Source organism: Doryrhamphus excisus, chromosome 1 (assembly GCF_030265055.1).
Source record: "Doryrhamphus excisus isolate RoL2022-K1 chromosome 1, RoL_Dexc_1.0, whole genome shotgun sequence".
Taxonomy (NCBI): domain Eukaryota; kingdom Metazoa; phylum Chordata; class Actinopteri; order Syngnathiformes; family Syngnathidae; genus Doryrhamphus; species Doryrhamphus excisus.
This window is the reverse complement of record NC_080466.1, coordinates 33719581-33742500: the sequence shown is the minus strand read 5'-3', so window position 1 is coordinate 33742500 and position 22920 is coordinate 33719581. Positions and strand designations below refer to the sequence as shown.

The following is a 22920-nucleotide window of genomic DNA, read 5'->3' as shown; positions in this document are numbered from 1 at the left end:
CCCATACCCATGCTAATTGTTAAGGAAGGTAGTTGCATATGCAATTGTATTAGCTTTATTCACGTTAACATACAAATTGTTTGACTGATATGTCGCCAGGCATGGAAACTTGCTGAATACAGGCCAATGTAGTTGAATCATAGAAATTGAAATCAGTAGAATAGAAAGAATCGTTACACCGCTAGTTGGTAGTGATGTCACCAACGGAGAAAGCTAGCATGATCAGAGCAATGTGCGCTAGTGTGTTTAGCAAGGAGTAGGAGTGATGTCGGCTGTATTGTTTTGTATCCGAAAAAGATGTCACTGAGAGCAAAACCCGAGCACAAGTTTTCCTGTGGTGACACAGACCAAGGGAGGTTTAATAAAAGCAACCTAATCCCGGGGGTTGGGCATTGTTTGAATTTGAGCGATTCCAGTTCCAAATCAGATTCCTCACTTCGATTCTTGATTCCAATTCTTTTCAGATGGTCAAAGTTAGCATGGTTGAAATCAGGGCGCTAACCAAAGTTCTTGGATGAAATGTCTGTCGCCATGTTTTTTTTTTTTTTTAAATATGAATGACTTATTACTATGAATTACTCCCAAAAATATTAACAAGTAGTACATACGTATCAAACCATTGAACATAAATATTTTGAAGATTCTTTATATTGGAGTACATGTTGACGAATGATTAGTATTTTTTAGAAAGCCTATGAAAAAACAATGGCACATATGTTGTTTATGAGTGTCTTATAATTCAGAATAGATACTAACTTAACCATGTTAGCTACTACTAAACTGCTTTTTTTAAACAAACTATTGGTACAAATTATGAAGCTGAGTTGATGGCTGCATGCTACGGTGGATACATAAGATGAATCAAATGCTGTCGTCAAGAGAAGAAACGTCCGTGTGGGAAAGTATTTATTCGGTGGACCTCCTGACCTAAACAGGTTGAAATTGTTGCAAACGCTGGCAAAAGCTGACTGAATCTCCTCATACAGAGCATGAATAGAAGCTAGCAGAGGTTACCTTAATTTAGGACACCAAGTAGTTGTGTGTGTGCATAACTCGGGCTCGATGAGTACATTTTCACCACATTGTGTTTTATATGCAGATGGAATGGCATGGGTGACTACATCTTCCTTAACAAGCGCAGTCATTACAGTTTGTTGATGATTTTGTAGTAGCCATGTGTGCAGAAGCTGACATGCCATTAGAACAGTTAGCTAGTTTGTTAACAAATACATGTGCTTTACCATTTGTGACAAGTGTATTTCATTTTATGGCTTAAGGTTTGTAGCTTTTTATACAAGACTCTGCTGAATTTAAATTTTATATATTTTGTATCGTCATATCATGATACATGTTAAGGTCCATATCGCCCAACACGAGTACGTAGCATCTGGAGCCACTATATAGCCAACTGCCAACTTGAAAGTAACAGCGACAGAGATGATTATCCAAGATGAAAAAACTAACTTCACCATGGTAAACAAGTAAAGTGAATGGAGTAACGTGAGGTCTGGATAACTTCCTGGCATTAGTTAGCTGGGTATTTGAATTAGCCACCACATTCACTGTATAAAGTATCATTTGTTTGCTGCTTTGCTTCCAGTCTATGATACCAATAACAACATATTCTATTTTACAAAGAACTCACAATGAACCTTATGGCTAATTGGCTATGCATGCATATATTTATGCTAGCATAGTTTCAATGTCCTCAGGCGTCTCACGCATACAAACAAACAGCCTTGGGTTTAAACAGTCAGCAGCCAACGCTAATCAGCGTGTTTGTTTACTTGCCGGGTCCAGGCTATTTGCTGGTGAAGAAATAAGCTTGCATGGAAGTGAACAGTCAAGAATACACAATGAGGATTCGCCTTCACCCTGCATACACAATAGATGCACACGGAGTCCTGAAATTGTCTTCTGAAATGAGCGCATCCATCACAGTCACAGAAAACAGCTCAATGCACCGAACACACAAACATGGGGGGGAAATGTAAACACCTATTAATATGCTAACTTTGCAAGCCACATTAGCTCAACACCTCTATTTGCTCCGAGCACACATTTACATACCAGATGCTACATTTACACAATACTTGAGATTGAGCTGAAGGATTTCACCGATTGGCCATTGATGCACGGCCATGTGTGTCCACTCAAAAGCCTGAAGAAGGCAGTGTCAGGCAAAGTAACAACAACAATGTAGTTGGAAAACGTGTGGCCTGATGAAGTCGAACTAGACAAAAACAAAACAGTTCTTGGGTTGCATTACATAACAAAACCCACAGTAAAGTCACAAGTGAGACAAGATGGTAAAAGTCAGCTTTCTGTGTCATTGCTCCAAACAGTTCATCAGCTGTGCAAGTTCAACAAAGGTGACATGCTGTGCATTCCAACTAAGGCAGTGTGACAGTGTGTGTGTGTGAGATGCCTGTGGATTTCCAGCAGGACCGCAGACAGTGACGGCACTTTCAGCCTTCGTACTGTAAACAACACAAAGTGTTGATCCAAAAACAATTACAATGCACATACGGAGAGACTTTCAATTTCACCACTGTTACAAGTTACACAACCACAATCAAAACAACTTCCAGCAGTAGACGAATGCTGTCCAGTACTTAGCATCATAAAATATTGGCCAACCCTGTTGCAAGCCATCACCACCCACCACCTTGACAACATTGTACAAACCAGACCGATAGCCATTCTGCCAGAGCTAACCAAAAAATAAGGACAACACTGAACAGGTACATTATCACACAGCAATGAACTATCATATGTGGGTAACAAGAACAACAAACAAGCACATCATTTAAGTGTTAATTACAAAGCGTCCAAGAAAACGTTTTTTTTACCTACTCGTGTGTGTAAGGTGCACGTAGGTCTATCATCATAATAAATACATTTATCGCACAATATACAAATCCAAAGCTCCTTTGTGTTTGTTTTCCACATCTCTCTTTACCACACATGCTGGACGACAAGTGGCATTTGGTCAGCAAATATAAATAAAACAGCACAAAATGGTGCACGCTCAGTGTTGCTTGCTACATTGCAAAAGAAATGCAACCTTTCAATTCGGGATGGGCGATAATAGCGATATATTTTTTAAAATATCGATATTTCTGTTCAGCACAATATGAAAACCAAGCATATTGTTCATATCAATATACACTGGATTTGATGCGGAGTCTCATGTTTCCAGATGGCGCCGCCCAGTGCAGGCTAGTTAAGGCAGCTTGTGTCTCCTTCAGCGTCTTTAGTGTCTAATAGTGCTTTATTTATTACTTATTGTTTTTTGTGCAATGCCAACCCCTTAAGCATGTGTGCAGCTAAGGATGTTCATTTTGTTACATTTGTAGTTTGCTCCATTGTTTACACTCTGTGTAACCTGTTAGCTTTGAGCACCCTTTAGTTACGTGGAGCGATCATCGCTCCCCGCAGGGATATGAAGGAGGAGAGGCTGCGTAGCAGGAGTGAACAGCAAAAAGATGGTATAAAGGTTGCTGAATAGAGACGGTATCAACCATGTTTACCGTCTGTCTTGGGAAACGTGAGACAGACGTGAGTCTGATTGCACTGAAGTATATTTAACTTTTTTCTATATTTATTTAATAGATAATATACCATTTTATTTCAGCGGCTATTCTATAAAATTGTTTACATTTTAATAAAACTATACTATGCATGCATGAATTAATGTTGTAGAATGTTGTATTCTTGTGTTAAACAATACCAAAGTTTCAGATAATGACATTTGTCATTTAAAATGCGCTGAGCGCAAGTTGAAAATGGCAATAGCAACAAAAAGATTCCCATGTAGTTTGAGCTGTTTACACTTGGCATGTTTACCTACACTATTATTGCTTGTACTTCAAGTAAACTATAAAAGTCATGTAACGTGGCCAGCAGGCAAAAATATGGGACAGTTGTTGCCTCAATACATTAGAATATATTTGAAAAGTTAATTTAAGTAACTCAATTCAAAATGCCAAACTCTTATATTCTATAGTTTCACCACAAAGCGATCCATTTCAAGAATGCATTTCAATCATTTTGAAGATTACAGTTTATAGCCAAATAAAACCCCCAAATCAATACCTCATAATACTCCAGCACAACCCGCTACCCTAATGAGGATCAAATGACAAAGAATGGATGGGATGAATTTGAAAATTTGTCAGTTAAATATTGTCACCCAATGGTTTGTGCTCTTAGAAAATCCTAAAAACAAATGACTTTTGAGCTGCACCTGTAAACAGTCAATTGGCTAAAAAGACAAAATATATCAATAGATTTTTAAGTGTGCAGGTGACTTTAACTTTGATGAGAGTGTTCCCTATGTTATGGTCATTATGGTTCTGTTTATGTTGCCATTCTGCATTAATTCCTCTGAACAACATTATTTGATTCTTGGGTTTGCAATATTTTCAGCATCATGCAAACAGTGATTGCCAAGAAAAAGTCCTGTATGACCTGGTCTGACTTGCACTGCAGTGAGACTCCAAGCGTTGTGATTTTTGGCTCCTGGCATGTCTTGTAGTAAAATACTCGTTATGCAAGTAAGAGCTCTGGCTGAGCGAGCACAGACATTAAAGTGACAGCATCCTTCCCTCCCGTCTGCAGACCTGCTGTGCCATCTGACACACTGAACCCCTGACACTGAGCAGCCACACTGGAGGCAGAAAGCAAACACTGAGTAATAAGATGACCTGGCCTCATGAGTCAGCTACACATCTGGTATCCTTCAGAGGGTGCCAGGGCGAAAATGAAGGCACCAGTTTGTCACATTGATGCTGAGGGATTCCCACTGGGACAGACAAGGTTTACAAATATAAACAAACCGTATACTCCTTAAAAAATACGCTACATAAAACAAACACACACATTGTTGATCCACCTGCATGAGGGGCAAATGTATCCTTAATTTATTGCAGATACATTCCCAGACATTACTATGAGAAAGTCTGCATATTATTACTTGCTACAAAAGAACCACAAGTGTGCTGCGATGTTACTTAAATCATGACCGGACTGGGATAGTTCAACCAGAATAAGTTTAGTCGTATTGCTTCAATAAAAATATTAGCAGTGTGCTCCACTTGCGCGTCCTGGCAAACTACAACCACAATATTAAACATATTTTATGCCAACACCTCCGTGGTCATTTAATGCATACCACGTGTATAAACAACATAATCGGCATCCGTAAAGCAAGCACATACAATGATGTCAGGGTGATCAGAGATTGTTAAACATTGTTAAGTGGCAACTGATCAAAAGCATGGCTGCAGTGTTGACATTCCAGTGTAGTAGTAGCAGCAGCAACAGCAGCAGCAGCACACAAGCAGATAACGCGAGCGCCCTCTCACCGCGCTCCCATGCAACTACGCCAACACAAGGCCCAGTCTCTGCGAGACGACACAAAATGTCGGAATCGCCCAGGTCACATGACTCCTTTGTACTCTGAAAACCACCTCACGCGAAAATCAGCCTACAAAACTGGAAAAACATATCCAATATTGTCACAACATGTCGCCTCCTTGTCCAATATGCGACTAAAGGTCATAATAAATGCGGATTACAGCAGGAATCCGTCGTGTTTGTCGAGAAAAAAATCGGCCGCCATTTTGCGATCGCTTGCGCAGAAAAGAAGAGGGCGCCTGTGATGGTGTAAAAGCACATTTATGACATTGTGGAAAAAATGAAAGCATACCGATTCCTCTTCTTTCTCCATCCCGGTTGGCATCTGCGGAACTGCCCGATTAATGGACGCATATTCGTGCAGGTCTGGTAAATCCTCACAACGGAAGACGGGTAGCGGCTTGGTAGCGTCCAGCGCCCGCGCCCGAAACGACAATTTACTCATTTTTTCACAAGTCCGCACGCAAAAGATGTCTACAAGATGTCCTAATATTCACCGCGGTGACGAGTGAAGCTTTCATGGATGATTCTGTGCGGTTAATCGCTATTCTGACGTTCGAATGCTTGTAGCTTGTATGTAGGGCGTCGCCAGCGGAGCCGGGGGAAGGCCCGGATCTCGGTCGCTCTCTCTCGGACTGTTTCTTTCCGGCGCTCCGCTCCCTAGCGTTGGCTCAGTGCGCCATGGCCAACATGGCGGACATTTAAAAGTCTTTTGCCGTGTTTTGCTCGCAGCGGTCCAACCCCCAGCCCGCCCAGCGACCATTCCCGCGCGGCTCCGGGCGCGTGCGCGTTGCGGCCATGGGGCGGTAGGGGCCATCGGCGACGCGCACTGCCACAAACTACTACTACTGTTACTGTTATTATTTATACATAATAACAATAATATATATTTATTATATAAAAATACATTTTAAAGACGATGACGTAACACCACTTTCTATGGGCGCATATGAAATCATATCGCAGCAAAAAAAATATTCGTATAAAAACATTATTATGGAATATATGGTCAACATTTCAAAACGTTAAGATATGCTAATTATGCCATTTCAAAAAGTATATTCAGAGTTTGATATTTATAACATGTATATGAATGAATTTCTAACAAGTATTATACTTGTGTACATATACACAATATGTATGTATACATATATATTATGTGCATGTATGTATACATATACCACACAAACAAGAAAAATGCTGATAACCACAATTATATCATTTATCCTGTCTGATCATTTAATAATGTATCATATATTTATTATAGTTAGTCATCAAACATTTTATTCTTTTATTTATTCTCTTCTCTGCATTAACTAAAATGTATTGCTTCTCAGATATCCTTTATTTATTCATTAATAGTGTGTTTGTCAGTTTTGTAATGCTCCATTCATTCAACTTTTCATTACTGAACAAGTTATCCACAATTACACATTATGTATTTGTTCTTTCCCTACTAGAAAATGGTATTGTTAATATGATCCAAAACAGAAGTAAGCAAACTTTTATTAATTGCTGAGCCACACGGAATATTTAATAAATTCTGCTTCGTCCGAGTCCTCTTCAGATATGTTGAATAGTAAACATGTGATGCACTTCAAAGAATACATTTATTTCATTAAACATGCAGGTATTGTTTGTACTGAAAAACATCTAGTAATGATTGGAAGAACTATCAAATAACAGTCATGTTTTAATAACTGTTTAAGGAGTATTTTGCGCTCTCACGTTACATTTATACACCCAACTACATTTGAAATAATTAAAATATGTTCCTACATGACGTGAAATAATCCACTAAACTAGGCGAAAAGACTACAACAATTCTAATTATTCTAATTTAAAAATCATTCAAAACAATCCCAACAAGTGGGACCCTTCATTGAGTGAACAATGTCGCCATCTAGTGGGTTCAGATGTAAAAGCAGCTTTCTCTGCCTCAAAGAAACAACATTCACCTCAAAGGTTTTAGTAACAATGAAAATTCAAATTAGCACAAAATAGCAATAAAAAAAATACCATTCACGTTCATAAGCCTGATAGAAATTTAAAGCCAAACGCGAATGTCAAAATTATTCTGTGCTTCTACTGAGATTTTTACATGAATATTTGACAACAACAACAACAAGCCCAGCAGCAGCAAAAACTTACTTGCCACAGATGACTCCATGGTTAAGCGTGGGACGTCCACTACTTCTTTCAGAAAATCAGTGATAGCATCCGACTCCATTTTGAGGCACTGTGGGAAAATAAAGAAAAGATGAGTATTGTTCACAAGCTTGGCGACTATTGTTGATCAGTTATTACACTAATGTGTTTTATGAGCTGCAGGGGAGTTTCCACAGTCAAACATCTTTGATGTTGTAAAATTTGGAAGCCAAACACTTAAATTTGTGGGGGGAAAAAGTCACACGAAGGCAGCACGGCAGTGAGTGGTTATAACGCATGTTTGCCTCACAGTCCAGGTAAACAGGTTGGAACATCTCTCTGCGGAGTTTGCATTGAAAACAGACAGATGGATGAAAGTCTCAAATAAATTAAGATTTATTAAGTTAAGTTAAAATTACTATCAACAGTGCTTAACTTTTTTTTCCACTTGTATGTCAGTTAATAACATTAAAATGTCACTTGAAATGCTTCCCCGTACTGTAAATATGGCCACAGCTTGACCCTGGAACAGATTATTTAGATTCCCATTAGCATGCTGCATGAACTTGTGTTCATCATTGGAGGTAGACAAGTGATTTGTTCAGGTGTTGGATGTGCTCAATTGGGTTCAGGTCTGGAGGAGCCATGCTTGGCCACTCTATCACCTTCACCTTTAGCTTCCTCAGCAAGGCACTCGTCATCTTGGAGGTGCGCCTGGGCTCCTTACCATGTTGGAAAACTGTCACGTGACCTAGTTTCTGCTTCACAATATCACAGTAAATGAACCGCAGCTCCCCAAGTGCTGGCTCACTCATGCAGTACCAGATCACGATGCTACCGCCACCATTATTGACCGTCTTCAGGTCTTATTAAGACAATAACGGCTGTGTCCAGACTCATTTTCAATGGATAGTAAATATTACAGGATGTGCACAGACTACTCTAAAGTAGACTTATATCCACGTTACTGCATATAGTATTGTTCATCAAGATATAGTGTAGTAAAAATGTGGACCCAGTTTATGTGATGTTTGTTTGCTCAATGAGGTCCATGTAGGGAGGAGGGTCAGGGCCATGTAGTTCAGTAACCCACCACTACGGCCATTGGCGCTGTTGAGCCACACGCCCCAAGCCAGTGAGCCAACAATGTTTTCACACATGAAACCAAACACACATAAAAAGGGGTGAACAAATTAATGTCGTGATTGAAATAAGATGAAAAGTGTTTATGGAACAAAACGAGGACTTTCCGTAGTCGAAAACGGGGGGAGATTATTCCACCCGAATCACATATGACGTTTGCGACCTTCTGTTTTTGTCATGTGAAAAAAAAAGTCAAGTAGATGTTGTACAGTGGTACACATTTTAAGCCCCGCACAACATTTATTCCGGCAAAGCAGCCAACTTTGACCTTTTTGGCTTCTTGTGAACGACATCCAAAGCTGAGCTGCTCGGAATTTGATTGCGTGTCTGAAATCATCTGATGCCAGCAAACACTCTTCACGACGGGGCCTTTCCCCCCAACACGACCACGGTACTTACGGTTGTGACGTGTCCCCCCACCGTCCGGCACTAAGTAATCCCAGTTTAGATGAAATCCTCAAGTGAGCAGTTTAAAAAAAAAAGCAAAGGAAAAACGACGCAGCTAGCCAAATAATAAGGCTAGCCAAGCAGCTACTCCTCCTCCCCCTTCGCCTCCAAATCACTAAAGTACACAACGGGCAGGTGTCACGGAGGGGAGGAAAAAGGACATCCGAGTGCTCTCCACTCGCCTCGACAAAAAAGTGTTTTTGTGTTAAAAGTGTCCGTTTCCTTGTCGCTGAAAGGCAGGTTGAAACTAGAGAGGTGGCCACTAAAGTGCTACTGTTGGGGGTTAACAACTTTGCTGAGAGGAGTCTTCTCATTGGTTGACATAAGCCACCAATCAGCGGCCGAGGGCTTCGGGAACTGGTGACGTCACGAGTGAATGGCAGCTCGAGACGTGATTGGAAGAGAATGTCAGAACGTTGCTTTGGTTTGCTTGCAAAACTTTCTTATTTTGTCGTACAAATTAGAGCATTTGCTTGGATTATCTCACATTACAAAATGTATAACCCAAAACAAATTATTTAAATGTTACAACACTGAGCTATTCACAGTCATTGTACAGTACATCGTCAAAATATCCGTTAGAAAAGCAGTTCTTTTTTAAGATATATTATTAAGACCACTAACTTTCCCCCCAAGAGAACACTAGTGCAAAAATGATTTCATTTGTTTTATTCAATAAATTACTTATGACGTACAGAATGGCAATTGTGGATGTTGATTTTTTTTCTTCCAAAAGAGGCACTTTTTAAAAACAGTGTAATAAAGTGGAACCTTTGTATCTAAACAAAACATTTAAAGGAAGGCCTATTAAGCTCATTTTCAGCCCTTTTGTATTGTATTGTATTGTGGACTCCTATAGCGTAGCTACACACGATAACTTACATAGAACGCTTTCTACATCTTCCAGACTCTGCACCTATTCCATCTGTAGTTCCAAAAGGCCCACTCCGCTGTGATTGGTCACACGCCGTGTTAACAGGAAATGTTCACAGTGCAGCAGAGCGTGGCAGGCCAAGCCTATAGCTTGTATCAAGGCATGCCCTTATATAGAAGTCCGGCTCACTGTGATGTTCTACAACATGTACAGGTCAGAAAAGTGGAAAAAGCATAACAGGTCCCCTTTAAATATATATAGGATATTGCATGATCTTATTTCCTGCATCTTTTCTTTGAAGTACTGTTAAATTGAGGCTCGACGCAGAGCTACTGACACCATAAAAAAATGAATGGATGTATGTTTAGAAGTATTTGGCAATGCTGTCAAGCGTGAAGGACCTGAGTTGGCTTTTTAAAAAACAAAAAGATGGCGCTAAAGAAAACATGAAAGTACTGTACACAGCAGTCTTTTCTTTTTCAACTGATTGTTCCATGACATCCAAGCACCGGCGCTCTGTGAATATCAATATGGCGTCACACAGAACCCAAACATACAACACTTTGTCTCCGTAAGGGACAACAAACACGACACTCATTTTGCATACATGTCTTTCTGGACCACAACCTTTTTTTGGCATTTCGTATCCACATTCTCTAAAAACACTAATGGCTTGGCTGTACTTAAAAGAAATACGTTTAAAATAATACACAATAGGAATAAAAGGCCACATTTTTTTTTTACATACACAAACCTGTACATGTTCCGGGTGATGCATAGTCAAAACTAAAAGTAAAAAGACCAACTGAAATAGTGGGAAAACTGCATGGCTAGCTTTTAGTGAACACAAAAATATTAAAAAGTGAGAACATTATAGCCCGCTACAAAAATCAGACCAGCCCAGACCCCAGCCCCCCCGCCCCCCCAATACAGTGTTTCCATAGCGGAGAAGACAGCGCTCCATCATTTCCCTTCGTACTTTGGATTGACAACCGTTGTAACGGCGCTTTTGTAGATGGGATTCTCCCCCTGGAAAGACAGAGGAAGATATGAAAATGTATAATGAAGAATATCAGCACTGCACTAAAAACACATGACTAATATGAGACATCCAACTCTGTGATATTCAACTCAAACTATCTTCTCCAACCATCGCCTCTTATGGACATGCTGTTTCAGCATGTGCACTTTTGGGGGCAGCTTATTGTATGAATTAGACAAGACCATCAGGATGGTGACGGCAGGGATATCCAATGTGTGGCCCAGGGGCCTTTTGGCTATCTGTTGAAATACAGCCAATTTAAAAAAACAGCAAAATGGTACTACTGAATATATCTAAAAATAAAATAAAATAAAATAAAATAAAATAAAATAAAATAAAATAAAATAAAATAAAATAAAATAAAATAAAATAAAATAAAATAAAATAAAATATTCATCCATCCATCTTAGGGCGGCACGGCGGGCTAGTGGTTAGCGTGCAGACCTCACAGCTAGGAGACCAGGGTTCAATTCCACCCTCAGCCATCTCTGTGTGGAGTTTGCATGTTCTCCCCGTGCATGCGTGGGTTTTCTCCGGGTACTCCGGTTTCCTCCCACATTCCATGCTATGCTGGAGACTATCCCGGCTGACTTCACGTGAGAGACTGATGGTCAGCACAAACCCACATTCATACCTATGGACAATTTGGAGTCGCCAATTAACCTAGCATGTTTTTGGAATGGGGGAGGAAACCTGAGTGCAAACTCCACACAGAGAGGCACAAGCGAAGACTCAAACCCAGGTCTTCTCGATATCCCGACTGTGTGGCCAACGTGCTAACCACTCGACATTGGATTGTAAATAGCAAATTTCCAATGAAAGTGCTGATTATGGAGAGGCGAGTAGGCGTCTTCCTTTAATACTTTTCATACGTTTTGTTTGTGCTGCATTCCTGCCTGATGTGCTGAACGAGCCCAGTTTAGAATTACACTGATTTTAATCGTCCAAAGTTTCGTTCTTTGCACTTAATTATTTTCATATACAAATGTTTGTGCCACATAGAAATGTGCAGCTTTCCAAATTGTATCGTTACCAGCAGTTTACTGAATTCATATTTGTGAAATTCTTCTGGGTATGATTAACCCGTCTTCCTTGTTGATGTTACTTTAGTTGATTAGTTGCAATGATTGACAAAACGGTTCAAATGTGGCACTTTTTCAACAAGAAGAAGAACAGAAAAGAAGAAGAGAGAAGAGAAAGGTGGGGTCGGGGGGGGGGGGGGGGGGGGCAGTAGAGGGAGAGACAAAAACAGCAACAACAAGAATTCCCAAAACAACAACAGTGACAAACAGAACAGTTAAATGTCAATGATGGCTAAGGGTCACACTGGAGATGATATCAGTGGAATGAAACAGTCCAACTTACCAATAGCAATAGTAACAATGAGGACATGACCCATGATAGTAAACACAATTGCAACCATACAGTTACAGTAATTAAAATCTCATTGCTTGACATCATTATTACTGTAATAATAGCATACCAATACTATATAAACTTCAGGGATAAGAGAGTAGATTGTATAGAGAAGCACCCATGTGCTGTGAGTGCCCATATGGAGGTGTGTTGTGTATGTGAATGCGAGTGTGTGAATGTGTAATTGTCACTGAGAATGACAAAAGGAGAGAGACTGCCTTCTACCACCCAGCAAACCCCGCCCCGCGCAGCCAGGTCAAGCCCCCACCGCCAGAGATCCTCCGGCCCCGTGGGTGTGGGCAAAGCCAGGGCCGACTCCCCAAGACCCGCCCCCGAAGCAACTCCCCGAAGAGACCAGCAAGAGGCCATGGAGGAGCAATCCCAACCGGCAACAGGGCGCCAGCAGGCCGGAGGAGAGCCGCACCCCCGAGACCAGCGGGAGACCATACCCTACTAGGGCAGAAGGGCATCGAAGGCCACACACCCGTGGGCACAGGGGCGCCCCTGCCGGCCGGAAGGGAGCCCGTCCACGGCCGGAGGCACCGCCTCCCGCCCCCCACACACCCCCAGGAAGCAGAACCCGGCCCGCCCCAGGTAACCCCGGGCCCGACCACCGACATAGGACCGCCCCGGCCAGGACAGAAGAGGCCCGGGCACACTGCCCCATGGAGGACCGGGCGGTTGAGATGGAACACCCTACGCCAGACCCCCGCAGAGCCCCCCCCCCCAGTATATCTACATGGCCATATACCCACATACACATCCACACATATACATATATATACATATATATATAATTATAATAAAACTAATCATTAATTATCTAAGTATTTAAAACAATAAATACATAAAATAAACTCAGACACATGCACACCCCATCCACTCAATACACACACATGCTGTGGACGTCCCCGGGTGGGGCGTCCGGGGCATCACAGGGTGGGGGACCCAGGGGTCCCAGACCCACAACCAGGCCCCGAGCCCAGGGAGGTACGGACCGCCAAGGCATAGCACCCCCAAACTCCCCTCGACCACGGCATCAGGGCTACTGCAGTGTGGCAGACAAAGGAGCGGGCGAGGGGAGGAGGCCCGCACATGAGCAAGCGGAGGGGGCGAGCAGGCGAGTGGTGAGGCGCTCCACTGCGCCGGCCGACATCCACCGGGCAGCTCACCCCCGTGAGGGAGAGCCATAGCTCCAAGTCACGGGGAGGCCACGCACCAGAGCCGAGGAGTTAAGACCAGCGCAAGGCCCCCGAAGGACCCCACCATGCACCGGGAGGGCCAGCCCCCCCCCGCCCCCGTACCGGAGAACCATCCCCGACGAGCCCTAAGGCAAGACTGGGGATGGGCAAAGACAGGGACAGCGATGCGGCAGAGCATAGGACCAGTGGCAGCAGACACCCAAACGCCCGAAAGAGCACCGCCCCCCCAGCAGGCCCCACCCCGAGGAGCATGCTCCCCATCCCCACACGCCACCCCGGCCCCCGTACCCACGAGCAGGATCAGGTCCCCTCCCAACACACAGCCCGGTCCCCGCAGCAGCCACCACAGCGCAACAACCCCAAGCCACCACCGTAGACTTCAGGCCACCAGCAGCGCGGACCCCACTGCCTGGAGGCCGGTGAACGCCCCCCCAAGGGCACGTTGGCGCCCGCGACCCAGGACAGATCCAGGGAGGTAGCGCCAACCATGACACCAGGGCAAGCCCCGGCGTCAGCTGGTTCCAGCGGGACCCCCAGGAAGGCCAGGCAGACCAGACCAAAATATCCTGCAGCCCAGGGCACCCCGAGCGAGCCGCCAAGCCCCAGCAGCCAGCGGCCCAATCGCAGGGGTAGGCAGTAGGCTCTCCGGTCCAGCCCGCTACACCTGTGTGTGTGAAGATGGTATTGTGTAGATAGTGCAATTAAAAATAGGCCTGTCCCATAGGGCTGACCTATGTGTGTGGTGTATGTGTATGTGTGTGTGTGTGTGTGTGGAAGGAAGCTGAGCAACTTTTTCTGTGGCACTTTTTCTATAATTTCCCTTATTTTGCTCAAACGGCCAGTGAATCACAGTAAGAATAAGCATAATCTGGGCAGTACATGAGATGTAACCTGACACTACTTTAAAGGAAAGACCTGCTATCTACAAGTATATTGGTTATGGCTGATATCGGTACCAAGAAAGCCAATATCAAACATCTCTAACAACAATTAAAAAAAGCCATTATACCAACCATATTATTAGCTATGAATTGAATGTATGTTGATGTCGCCATGGGAACACGTACTGGAGGAGCCTCCATCCTCCAGTATACCATCAAGAAGCAACTCACCGTGTCCCACTTGGCGTTCATCTTCTCCTTCTCAAACTTAGCGAACTCTCGGCGGTCGTGGATGATCATGAGCAGTTTGAGGATGAGCAACAGGGCCAGGCCGATCAACACGATGCCCGCCACCACGCCAGCCACGATGGGGATGATGTCGGGGCCTGCTGGGCACTCTTGGGGAAAAAAAAAAACACACACATGGGAAAGTATGTAATCACACTCTAAAGCAGGGGTCTCATACACGGGGCCCACAGGACACTAGTTTGAGGCCCCCGCCTTGATATGAAAGTTTAATGTTAGTGCGGTCTGCGCAAGTTTGATATGGATGCTGTATGGTATCATGTACCCGGAAAAAATTATTGCGTTTGATTAATGTTCATGTTAAAGGTTAAATAACTGTTAATAGTTATCCTCCCTATCCGTGTGGAAGTGGTAATTTTTTGGCTATTTAAGTTTAAAGGAAATAACTTGAAAGCTACTGTTTAGGTCGCTAGCTCTCTAGTTTGCGAGTTAGCATGTGTCTCAAGACCCTGCAGTTGCGCAATATGTTGTAAATAAATGTGACTATAGTCGTGTTTTGTCATGTCTACAGGGCTCTAATAATGCTTTGTTCATTTTAATCTGAAAAAAATAATTTGTCTACCCACCAACTATATGTGGTTTCTTAAGATTTTATTATTTGCCGTTTTATTATTAATATTATATTTATTTATTACTGATTGATTGATTTTCTTTATTCTTGATTTGTTTATTTTTTTTTCATCTTATTTAGTGCAGAAAAATAAAAATTAAGATATTTGAGAACAGTGGAATGTTTTATCAGAGCTTTTCTTGTAGAAAATCGGAACCAAAGCACTGAAAAAGTTTGTCTATTTTTCTGTTTTTAATAAATGCGTTTTTTTTTTGTAAAACCTGATGCGGCCCAGCCTTGCCCAGACCCTAGTTCCAGTGGCCCCCAGGTAAATTGAGTTTGAAACCCCTGCTCTAAAGAGAGTCAATAATCATGTATGTCCACTTCATGTTTTTGACTTGTTTGAAACCAGACTTTTCTAGTAAATATGTCTTCATAACCTTATGCTTGTGGTGCGTTTTCACGTCTAATGTGACATGCATGGTTTTCACAGAATCATTTTGTACCTAGCATCTCCACCACGTAGACCTCCTTGGTGTCGTTCCTGATGGCGAAGGTGTAGTAGAACCAGCAGTCATTGGCGTCGCGCTCCTTGCAGTGGGTCAGTGGGAAGCTCTGGTCAGTGGGTTGGGGCAGCTTCTCGCGGTCTTTCACCTTGATAAGCACAAAGTCGCTGCAGTCACGCTCGCATGTGTCCTTCTTCTCGCCGGCCTGGAAGGCTCGGCACTGCACGCACTCCCTGTGGACACAAAGATGTTTTCACCCGTCCGGCCACAGCAACGCCGACGAAACGGCAAGGAGGCGTGTCACGACTCACTTGTGCTCGGCGCAGACACCAGGGCAGGTGGGGCAGATTTCACAGGTGGGGCCTTGGAATTTAGGGTTGGTGCATTTACAGATGCCGCATTCGCAGGTGCCGCGCCCGTTGCAGATCTGTCCGTTTTTGGCCAGGCAGGTGGACGTGTCCAAGGAGCAGTCACAGGCACTTCCTGTGTAGTTGTCGTCGCAGACGCACACGCGGCACTCGCAGCGGCCATGTCCTGGTGGCACACAGACAAGACTTCATCACATAAAAAATACTTTACACGAGCTCATGGATGGGGTGTGGCATTCTAAAAAAATAGCCTGTGCGCTAACCACACCATGCAGCCACTATTGGCACCATGATTGCTGGAATGGCTTTAAATTCAGCAAAACTGCTTGTTGCTATGGACAACATGAGATTAATCCCAATTAATTCATTCATTCATTTTCTACCGCTTATCCTCACGAGGGTCGCGGGGGTGCTGGAGCTTATCCCAGCTGTCTTCGGGCGAGAGGCGAGGTACACCCTGGACTGGTGGCCAGCCAATCACAGGGCACATATAGACAAACAACCATTCACACTCACATTCATACCTATGGACAATTTGGAGTGGCCAATTAACCTAGCATGTTTTTGGAATGTGGGAGGAAACTGAAGTACCCGGAGAAAACCCACGCATGCACGGGGAGAACATGCAAACTCCACACAGAGATGGCCGAGGGTGGAATTGAACCCTGGTCTCCTAGCTGTGAGGTCTGCGCGCTAACCACTTGATTGCCATGCCGCCCATCACAATTAATTCCCAATCCCAATTTTAATCAACTGACAGCCCCAGTAGAGAAATAAGTCCCCCATTCATTAAAAATGGCAGAAAGACCACTTAATAATAATAGTAATAGTAGCTGCAATGACATCAGCCTTTCTGGGTTCCTATGGCTCCATATGGTGGACAGAGGCAGCATTGCAGCATCCATCCATCTTGTATGCCGCTTGTCCTCCAATGAAATGTTTTGCTCAAACAACAACATCCATTATGGAAAAACTTTAAAATGTTGTTCAGCTCCTATTGGTAGATGCTTGTATATTTAATAGGGATATCACTTGTGATGAGTATAGTGTTGTGAGATGACATCGTGAGTCAGACTGCTATTGAGTAATGAACTGCAATTTCCAATGGGTTGAGACAAGCTTGTTGTGGGTTTGTCCATGGATCATGATTGGTTCTTGTCCAATAAAAATTTGCCTGGTCGTCACGGACTCATGCGCGCCACAATATGCTATTTTATGATGTGGACCAGTGATTTTCAACCACTGTGCCGCGGCACACTAGTGGACCTTGAGAAACCGTCAGGTGTGCCGTGAGGAATTATCCAATATCACTTTTTATAATTAACATTTATTAATCATCATTTGCAAATATTATGTCAATAGCCATTATGTCAATAGTATACATGGACCCAAATATTCCAATTGCATTTGGTTTATTTGCTCAAACGGACAGAATTGAACAGGGATGGAATATTCCTTTAACCAATCCGATTGAGGTATCTTGTACCCGCTCAAACGGAAAGTTGTCAGGGTGCGTTCTTCTTCGTGGTGTTTTTCTTCTTCTGTTGTTTATTGGTGGTTGGCAAGCAGCTTTCGTGTGCATTAGCGCCATCTGTGGAACAGAATCTAAACCCTTCTATACGCCATTCACAAGTCCACTTTTATTAAAAAAGAAAATATATATCTATATAAAACATGTCCCCAGTTTAATTATAAAATATTAGCAAGATTGAATTTGATCTTTTCCTGTTTAAATTTATCCCGGGTGCGTTCTTTCAGCGCATGCTCAGATATGACGTAACACGCAGATCCAGACGTTCTTCACTTTTAAAAATGGAGGCCAGCAATCGGCACTGGACTAAGCAAAGTTTGTTTTTGATTCAAACTAAATTTCAAGACTGGACAGACGAAAAACTGGCAATACGGAGTTATGCCAACAAGTGAAAGAAAAACTTGAGGAAGCCGGTATCACGTGATGTCGATGTTTACGTTTTACTGGGCATGCCCCATTGACTATTCTGTTTGATTTTCACGGCGCATGTAGACAAGAGATTGGAATATTCCTTTCTATGGATACCATTGTTTCCCGAAAGGTTATTCGGAAAAAGAAAAAGTGGTCATGTAAAAACGTGGCTACTGTGGAGCCATATTGTGAGTTATGAGTGCAACACATGCTACGAGCAAGAGCGCCTACCTCCACAGAGCTTGTTGTTGGAGCGATCACAGTTGAAGTTGTCGCACTCGCAGTACTTCCCACTGTAGATCTCGGCAGGGTTCTCCCTTTTCTTGCACTCACACGTTCCACACACGCAGTCGCCATTGTTGCTGCAGATATCTGTGCCGTTGTCCTTCCTGCAGTTGGCGTCCAAGTCCTCCGTCCTCACCTCATCAGTGCTGCACTCGCAGAGGCGCCCGATGCGCCCATCGTTGCATCTGAAAAAAAAATACAGGCCACAGTAGTTTCTGAGTTCTCTGTGGAAAGGGTGCGGAGGAATGATGGCGGCACTCACTTGCAGGCGCCGCACTCGAAGGTGCCATTGCCGTCGTCACACTTGTCGCTGTTGGGCTCACCCTCGGCGGCGCACTGGCAGTCGCAGATGAAGTTGAGGACAACCTCCACCTCCTCAGTGAAGCCCAGAGGTTTGATCTTAATGCTCTCTGCCTTGCCGTGCAGTGGACACTTCTGGGACTCGATGGAGATCTTGAAGGTCACCTGAGGACAACAAGAAGAACATGAAACATACTCTAAATCAGTGTTTTTCAACCTTTTTTGAGCCACGGCACGTTTTTTACATTGGAAAAATCTTGTGGCACACCACTAACCAAAAATGTTCCAAAATGTCACCACGACCTCACACGTGCATCAATAAGTCTATGGGAGGAACAAGGTAGGTGTTGCCACACGGACCAATATTACATTGCTCTGCCAGTCTTTACACCACAGACACTCCACAGTAGCCACGTTTTTACATCACCACTTTTTCTCTTTCCCAATGACCTTTCGGGAAACACAGATGGCGCTAATGCACACGAAAGCTGCTTGCCAACCGCCAATAAACAACAGAAGAAGAAAAACACCACGAAGAAGAAGGCACCCTGACAACTTTCCGTTTGAGCGGGTACAAGATACCTCAATCGGATTGGTTAAAGGAATATTCCATCCCTGTTCAATTCTTTCCGTTTGAGCAAATAAACCAAAGTGAATTGGAATATTTGGGTCCATGTATACTATTGACATAATGGCTATTGACATAATATTTGCAAATGATGATTAATAAATGTTAATTATAAAAAGTGATATTGGATAATTCCTCACGGCACACCTGACGGTTTCTCAAGGTACACTAGTGTGCCGTGGCGCAGTGGTTGAAAATCACTGCTCTACAGTAGACAAGAACTGCTAGGTGATCATACGTACTTCATCTCCAATGGAGATATTGGAGCACTTCCTGCCATTCTCGCCGGTTCCCTCCACGCCGTTCTTACAGATGGACTTGTAGGTGATGGAAACTCCTTCTGGAAGCCTGCCGTTTTCCAGAATGACTTCAGATGACAAAGACTGTGCAAAGGATATATGAAAGTGGAATATTCAGCACAGGAATAAACATTTGTCAGTCAAGCTGTATAGTGCTTCATCTCAAAGAAGAAAGTACTGACGTTATAGGCGTCAATGATGAGTTTGATGACATTGCTGGAGTTGGACGACAGCGTGCCAACGGCTGATTTGGGAATGAGATTTTTCAGCTCCTGTGCAGGAAGTATGTGTGATAAAACAACACGTAGCATTTATAACCGCTTGCTCAGTGCAAACCTTGTAAACAGGCTGAAATTCCTCTGTAACAGCAAAGATGGTCTGGATGTTGTGGTCACTCAGCTTCTGCACTAAATGGGCAATGGATGGGTAGTCCTGACAACCGGAAATCATTCAGACGATATTAGGAAAATCACAGCTATATCTGGTTGGACGTGTATGTAAGATCTTACATAGTAGTGACTCATGGTGTACATGTTGTTTTCAAGGTGACACTTTCCATCATTGGGAAGAACGATGCCGCCCAGTTTTCCATCTCCAGCGAAGTGGAAGCCAGCGTCGGTGGAAAACACCAGCAGGCGTGTGACGTTCCTCCAGCCAATCTGCTCCTGTGACAAAAGTTCTCCGTAGTTATGGTAATGGTTTTATTTCATTTGAACATGCATCAGATTACAATTGAGTGCATCCTATAATCAGTTCCCAGTTCCACATGTCCAAAAGGAGTAGGAAGAAGCAAAGCTTATTAAATCCTACCCCTCCATCTGGTACTTTTACAATCACTAACTGTTACATTTGTTTACTTCCTGCTTTCCATAATACAGTCTAAGGTTTTTTTTTTTTTAATAATGTACCTCGTACCGAAGTATGAGGTGATATGAGCATCCAATGCCATAATGGGTACCATAGTAAGTGTCAATATAGTGATATATATACCACATCATGACTGGTTCAAGACTCTTCATCCTTGTATTTAGCAAACATCAACTGCTTGTATTGTTTCTTGAATTGGCTCATCATTGTGCATTGTTTGAGGTCCTTACTCAATCCATTCCATAGTTTGATTCCACATACTGAAATGCTATGGCTGGCATAACGTAGTCCTAGCATAGAAGTCAGGGGTCCCAAACATGCGGCCCGTGGGCCAAATGTGGCCCGCAGGACGCTAGTTTAGGCCCCCTATTTTGCGAGTTAGCATGTGTCTCAAGACCCTGCAGTTGCGCAATATGTTGTAAATAAAAAGAGTATAAATGTGACTATAGTCGTGTTTTGTCATGTCTACAGGGCTCTAATAATGCTTTGTTCATTTTAATCTGAAAATAAATAATTTGTCTACCCACCAACTATATGTGGTTTCTTAAGTTTTTATTATTATTATTATTATTATATTTATTTATTTATTACTGATTGATTTTCTTTATTCTTGATTTGTTTATTTATTTTTTTATCTTATTTTGTGTAGAAAAATAAAAAGTAAGATATTTGAGAACAGTGGAATGTTTTATCAGAGCATTTATTGTAGAAAATTGGAACCAAAGCAAAGTTTATTAACTTTTCTGTTTTTAATAAATGCATTTTTTTTTTTTGGAAAACCTGATACGGCCCAGTCTCACACAGACCCGAGCTCCAGTGGCCCCCAGGTAAATTCTCTTGTAGAGAAGTATTGGATGACATTTTTAGCTAATTGGTTATTTTTAGCCTTATGCGTTATTTTAGCTGTTTGAAGATGAACTATATCAGCAAGTTGAAGTATTTGTCATTTTAGAAATAAGGAGTTAGTATGTTCTCTGTAGGCGGCATTATGAATTATCCTTACTGACCTTTTTTGCAGTACATTTAGCGAGTGAAGATTGCTTTTATAGTTATTAGCCCATATTTCCACACAATAAGTAGTTATCACTCAATAAGACATTTCAGAGGGGCACGCTTTGGATGATGATTTACCTCACAGACGGCCACCTGCATAATGGCGTCAAAACCTCCCTCCGGCGAGTCCAGGTTTCCTGAGATCTGCTGTTGACTGACCAGCTGGTTGAACTCGTCACCCTTATTGGTCAGCTTGAGGACGTTCTTGTAGCTGAAGGGGCTGGTGCAGTTCTGGTTGCCGGTGCATGGGTTCTTGAACCTGGCAGGAGTGGTGCTGATGTAAGGCATCACCGTCTTCTCCACAAAGGAGCCAAAGCCTGAAGGACGGAGAGGATGGTTAAACTCATTGATTAGTGATGCTCCCTCATCGACCGTGTTTTTCCTCACCAATCCTGAAATCAGAGGTGATGGTCTGCATTTCCTTCATCAGGTCAGTACCCAGGTTCTTGACATTGTCCAGATCATCCTTCATGGAGAAGGACAGGTCCATGAGATAGTATAGGTCGATGGGGTAGTCCTCAGCTCGCTTGAATTTCAGATCAAAAGTCTGAGGCTCTCCTGAAGAACCAACACACACCTTCATGGCCGAACTCCACTTGATTGACACTCACGTCAAGGTAAAACCACATACCAGATCTGAGGGTCAGGGTGAGTTTCTGAGGCTGGATCTGTGTGATCTGCTCAGGTTTGGGTTTATCCGTTTGATCCTTGTTGCGGTTGGTGACAGGTTTGTTCTTGTTGATGGTGATGCTACCGCGCGGGTTCTCAATCTTGGCCACGTTGCACTTCCTGGCTTTCAGGGACTCTAGGTCGTCACACCGAGCAGACTTGGACTCGCCCACAGAGAGGAAGTCCTGTGAAGGAACCATTCCATTTTGGTGAAGATATGCTAAACATGGAAATCTATACAGTGGCGTCTAGGTTTCCGTACATTCCAGTTGTCATCGAATTTAGTTTTTGACAAAATGTATTGACCGAGCCAAAAAAGTGCACCTAACAAACTAGTCCATTTCCCTGTGTATCATTCCGTGGGAATTAGTGCCCAAACAAAGCATCCACATATCGGTGACTCTGAATCAATAGTGGCTCTTTTAGAGTCGGGACACTATAGACAGATTGCGGCCCGGGAATCATAATTTTTGAATTGAGTAAGGGGGGTTTATTTGCTCACGGAGTGTAGACAGAACGAAGAACAACTCTGTATATGTCTCCTTTCTTCCTCCTACACTGCAAATTTCAGCG

General features: G+C 43.1%; 2 protein-coding genes across 3 annotated transcripts in view; both read right to left on the bottom strand.

Annotated features, from left to right (window-relative positions):
* epc1b (enhancer of polycomb homolog 1 (Drosophila) b) overlaps positions 1-9439 on the bottom strand; it is a 30307-nt gene extending 20868 nt beyond the window's left edge. Inside the window, exons 1-2 of one of the 2 annotated variants that reach the window (XM_058066859.1) lie at positions 9112-9439; positions 7573-7660 (exon numbers count right to left, since the gene is read on the bottom strand). Coding sequence is in view for 1 of the 2 variants with exons in the window: in XM_058066001.1 (XP_057921984.1) it covers positions 5714-5866 (153 nt within the window). In the remaining variant the exon portion in view is untranslated. Of the gene's footprint in view, positions 1-5713; positions 6195-7572; positions 7661-9111 lie in introns of those variants that run through there. The other variant, XM_058066001.1, reaches the window with a different exon arrangement.
* A 374-nt stretch (positions 9440-9813) lies between these two features.
* Positions 9814-22920, bottom strand: part of LOC131125811 (integrin beta-1-like) — a 30495-nt gene continuing 17388 nt past the window's right edge. The window contains exons 4-16 of the mRNA XM_058068118.1: positions 22310-22532; positions 22066-22236; positions 21757-21995; positions 20268-20423; positions 20095-20190; positions 19941-20030; positions 19702-19842; positions 18794-18996; positions 18478-18716; positions 16248-16470; positions 15937-16169; positions 14806-14972; positions 9814-11062 (exon numbers count right to left, since the gene is read on the bottom strand). Of these exons, the coding sequence (XP_057924101.1) occupies positions 10997-11062; positions 14806-14972; positions 15937-16169; positions 16248-16470; positions 18478-18716; positions 18794-18996; positions 19702-19842; positions 19941-20030; positions 20095-20190; positions 20268-20423; positions 21757-21995; positions 22066-22236; positions 22310-22532 (2247 nt within the window). The 3' untranslated portion in view covers positions 9814-10996. The remainder of the gene's footprint in view (positions 11063-14805; positions 14973-15936; positions 16170-16247; positions 16471-18477; positions 18717-18793; positions 18997-19701; positions 19843-19940; positions 20031-20094; positions 20191-20267; positions 20424-21756; positions 21996-22065; positions 22237-22309; positions 22533-22920) is intronic.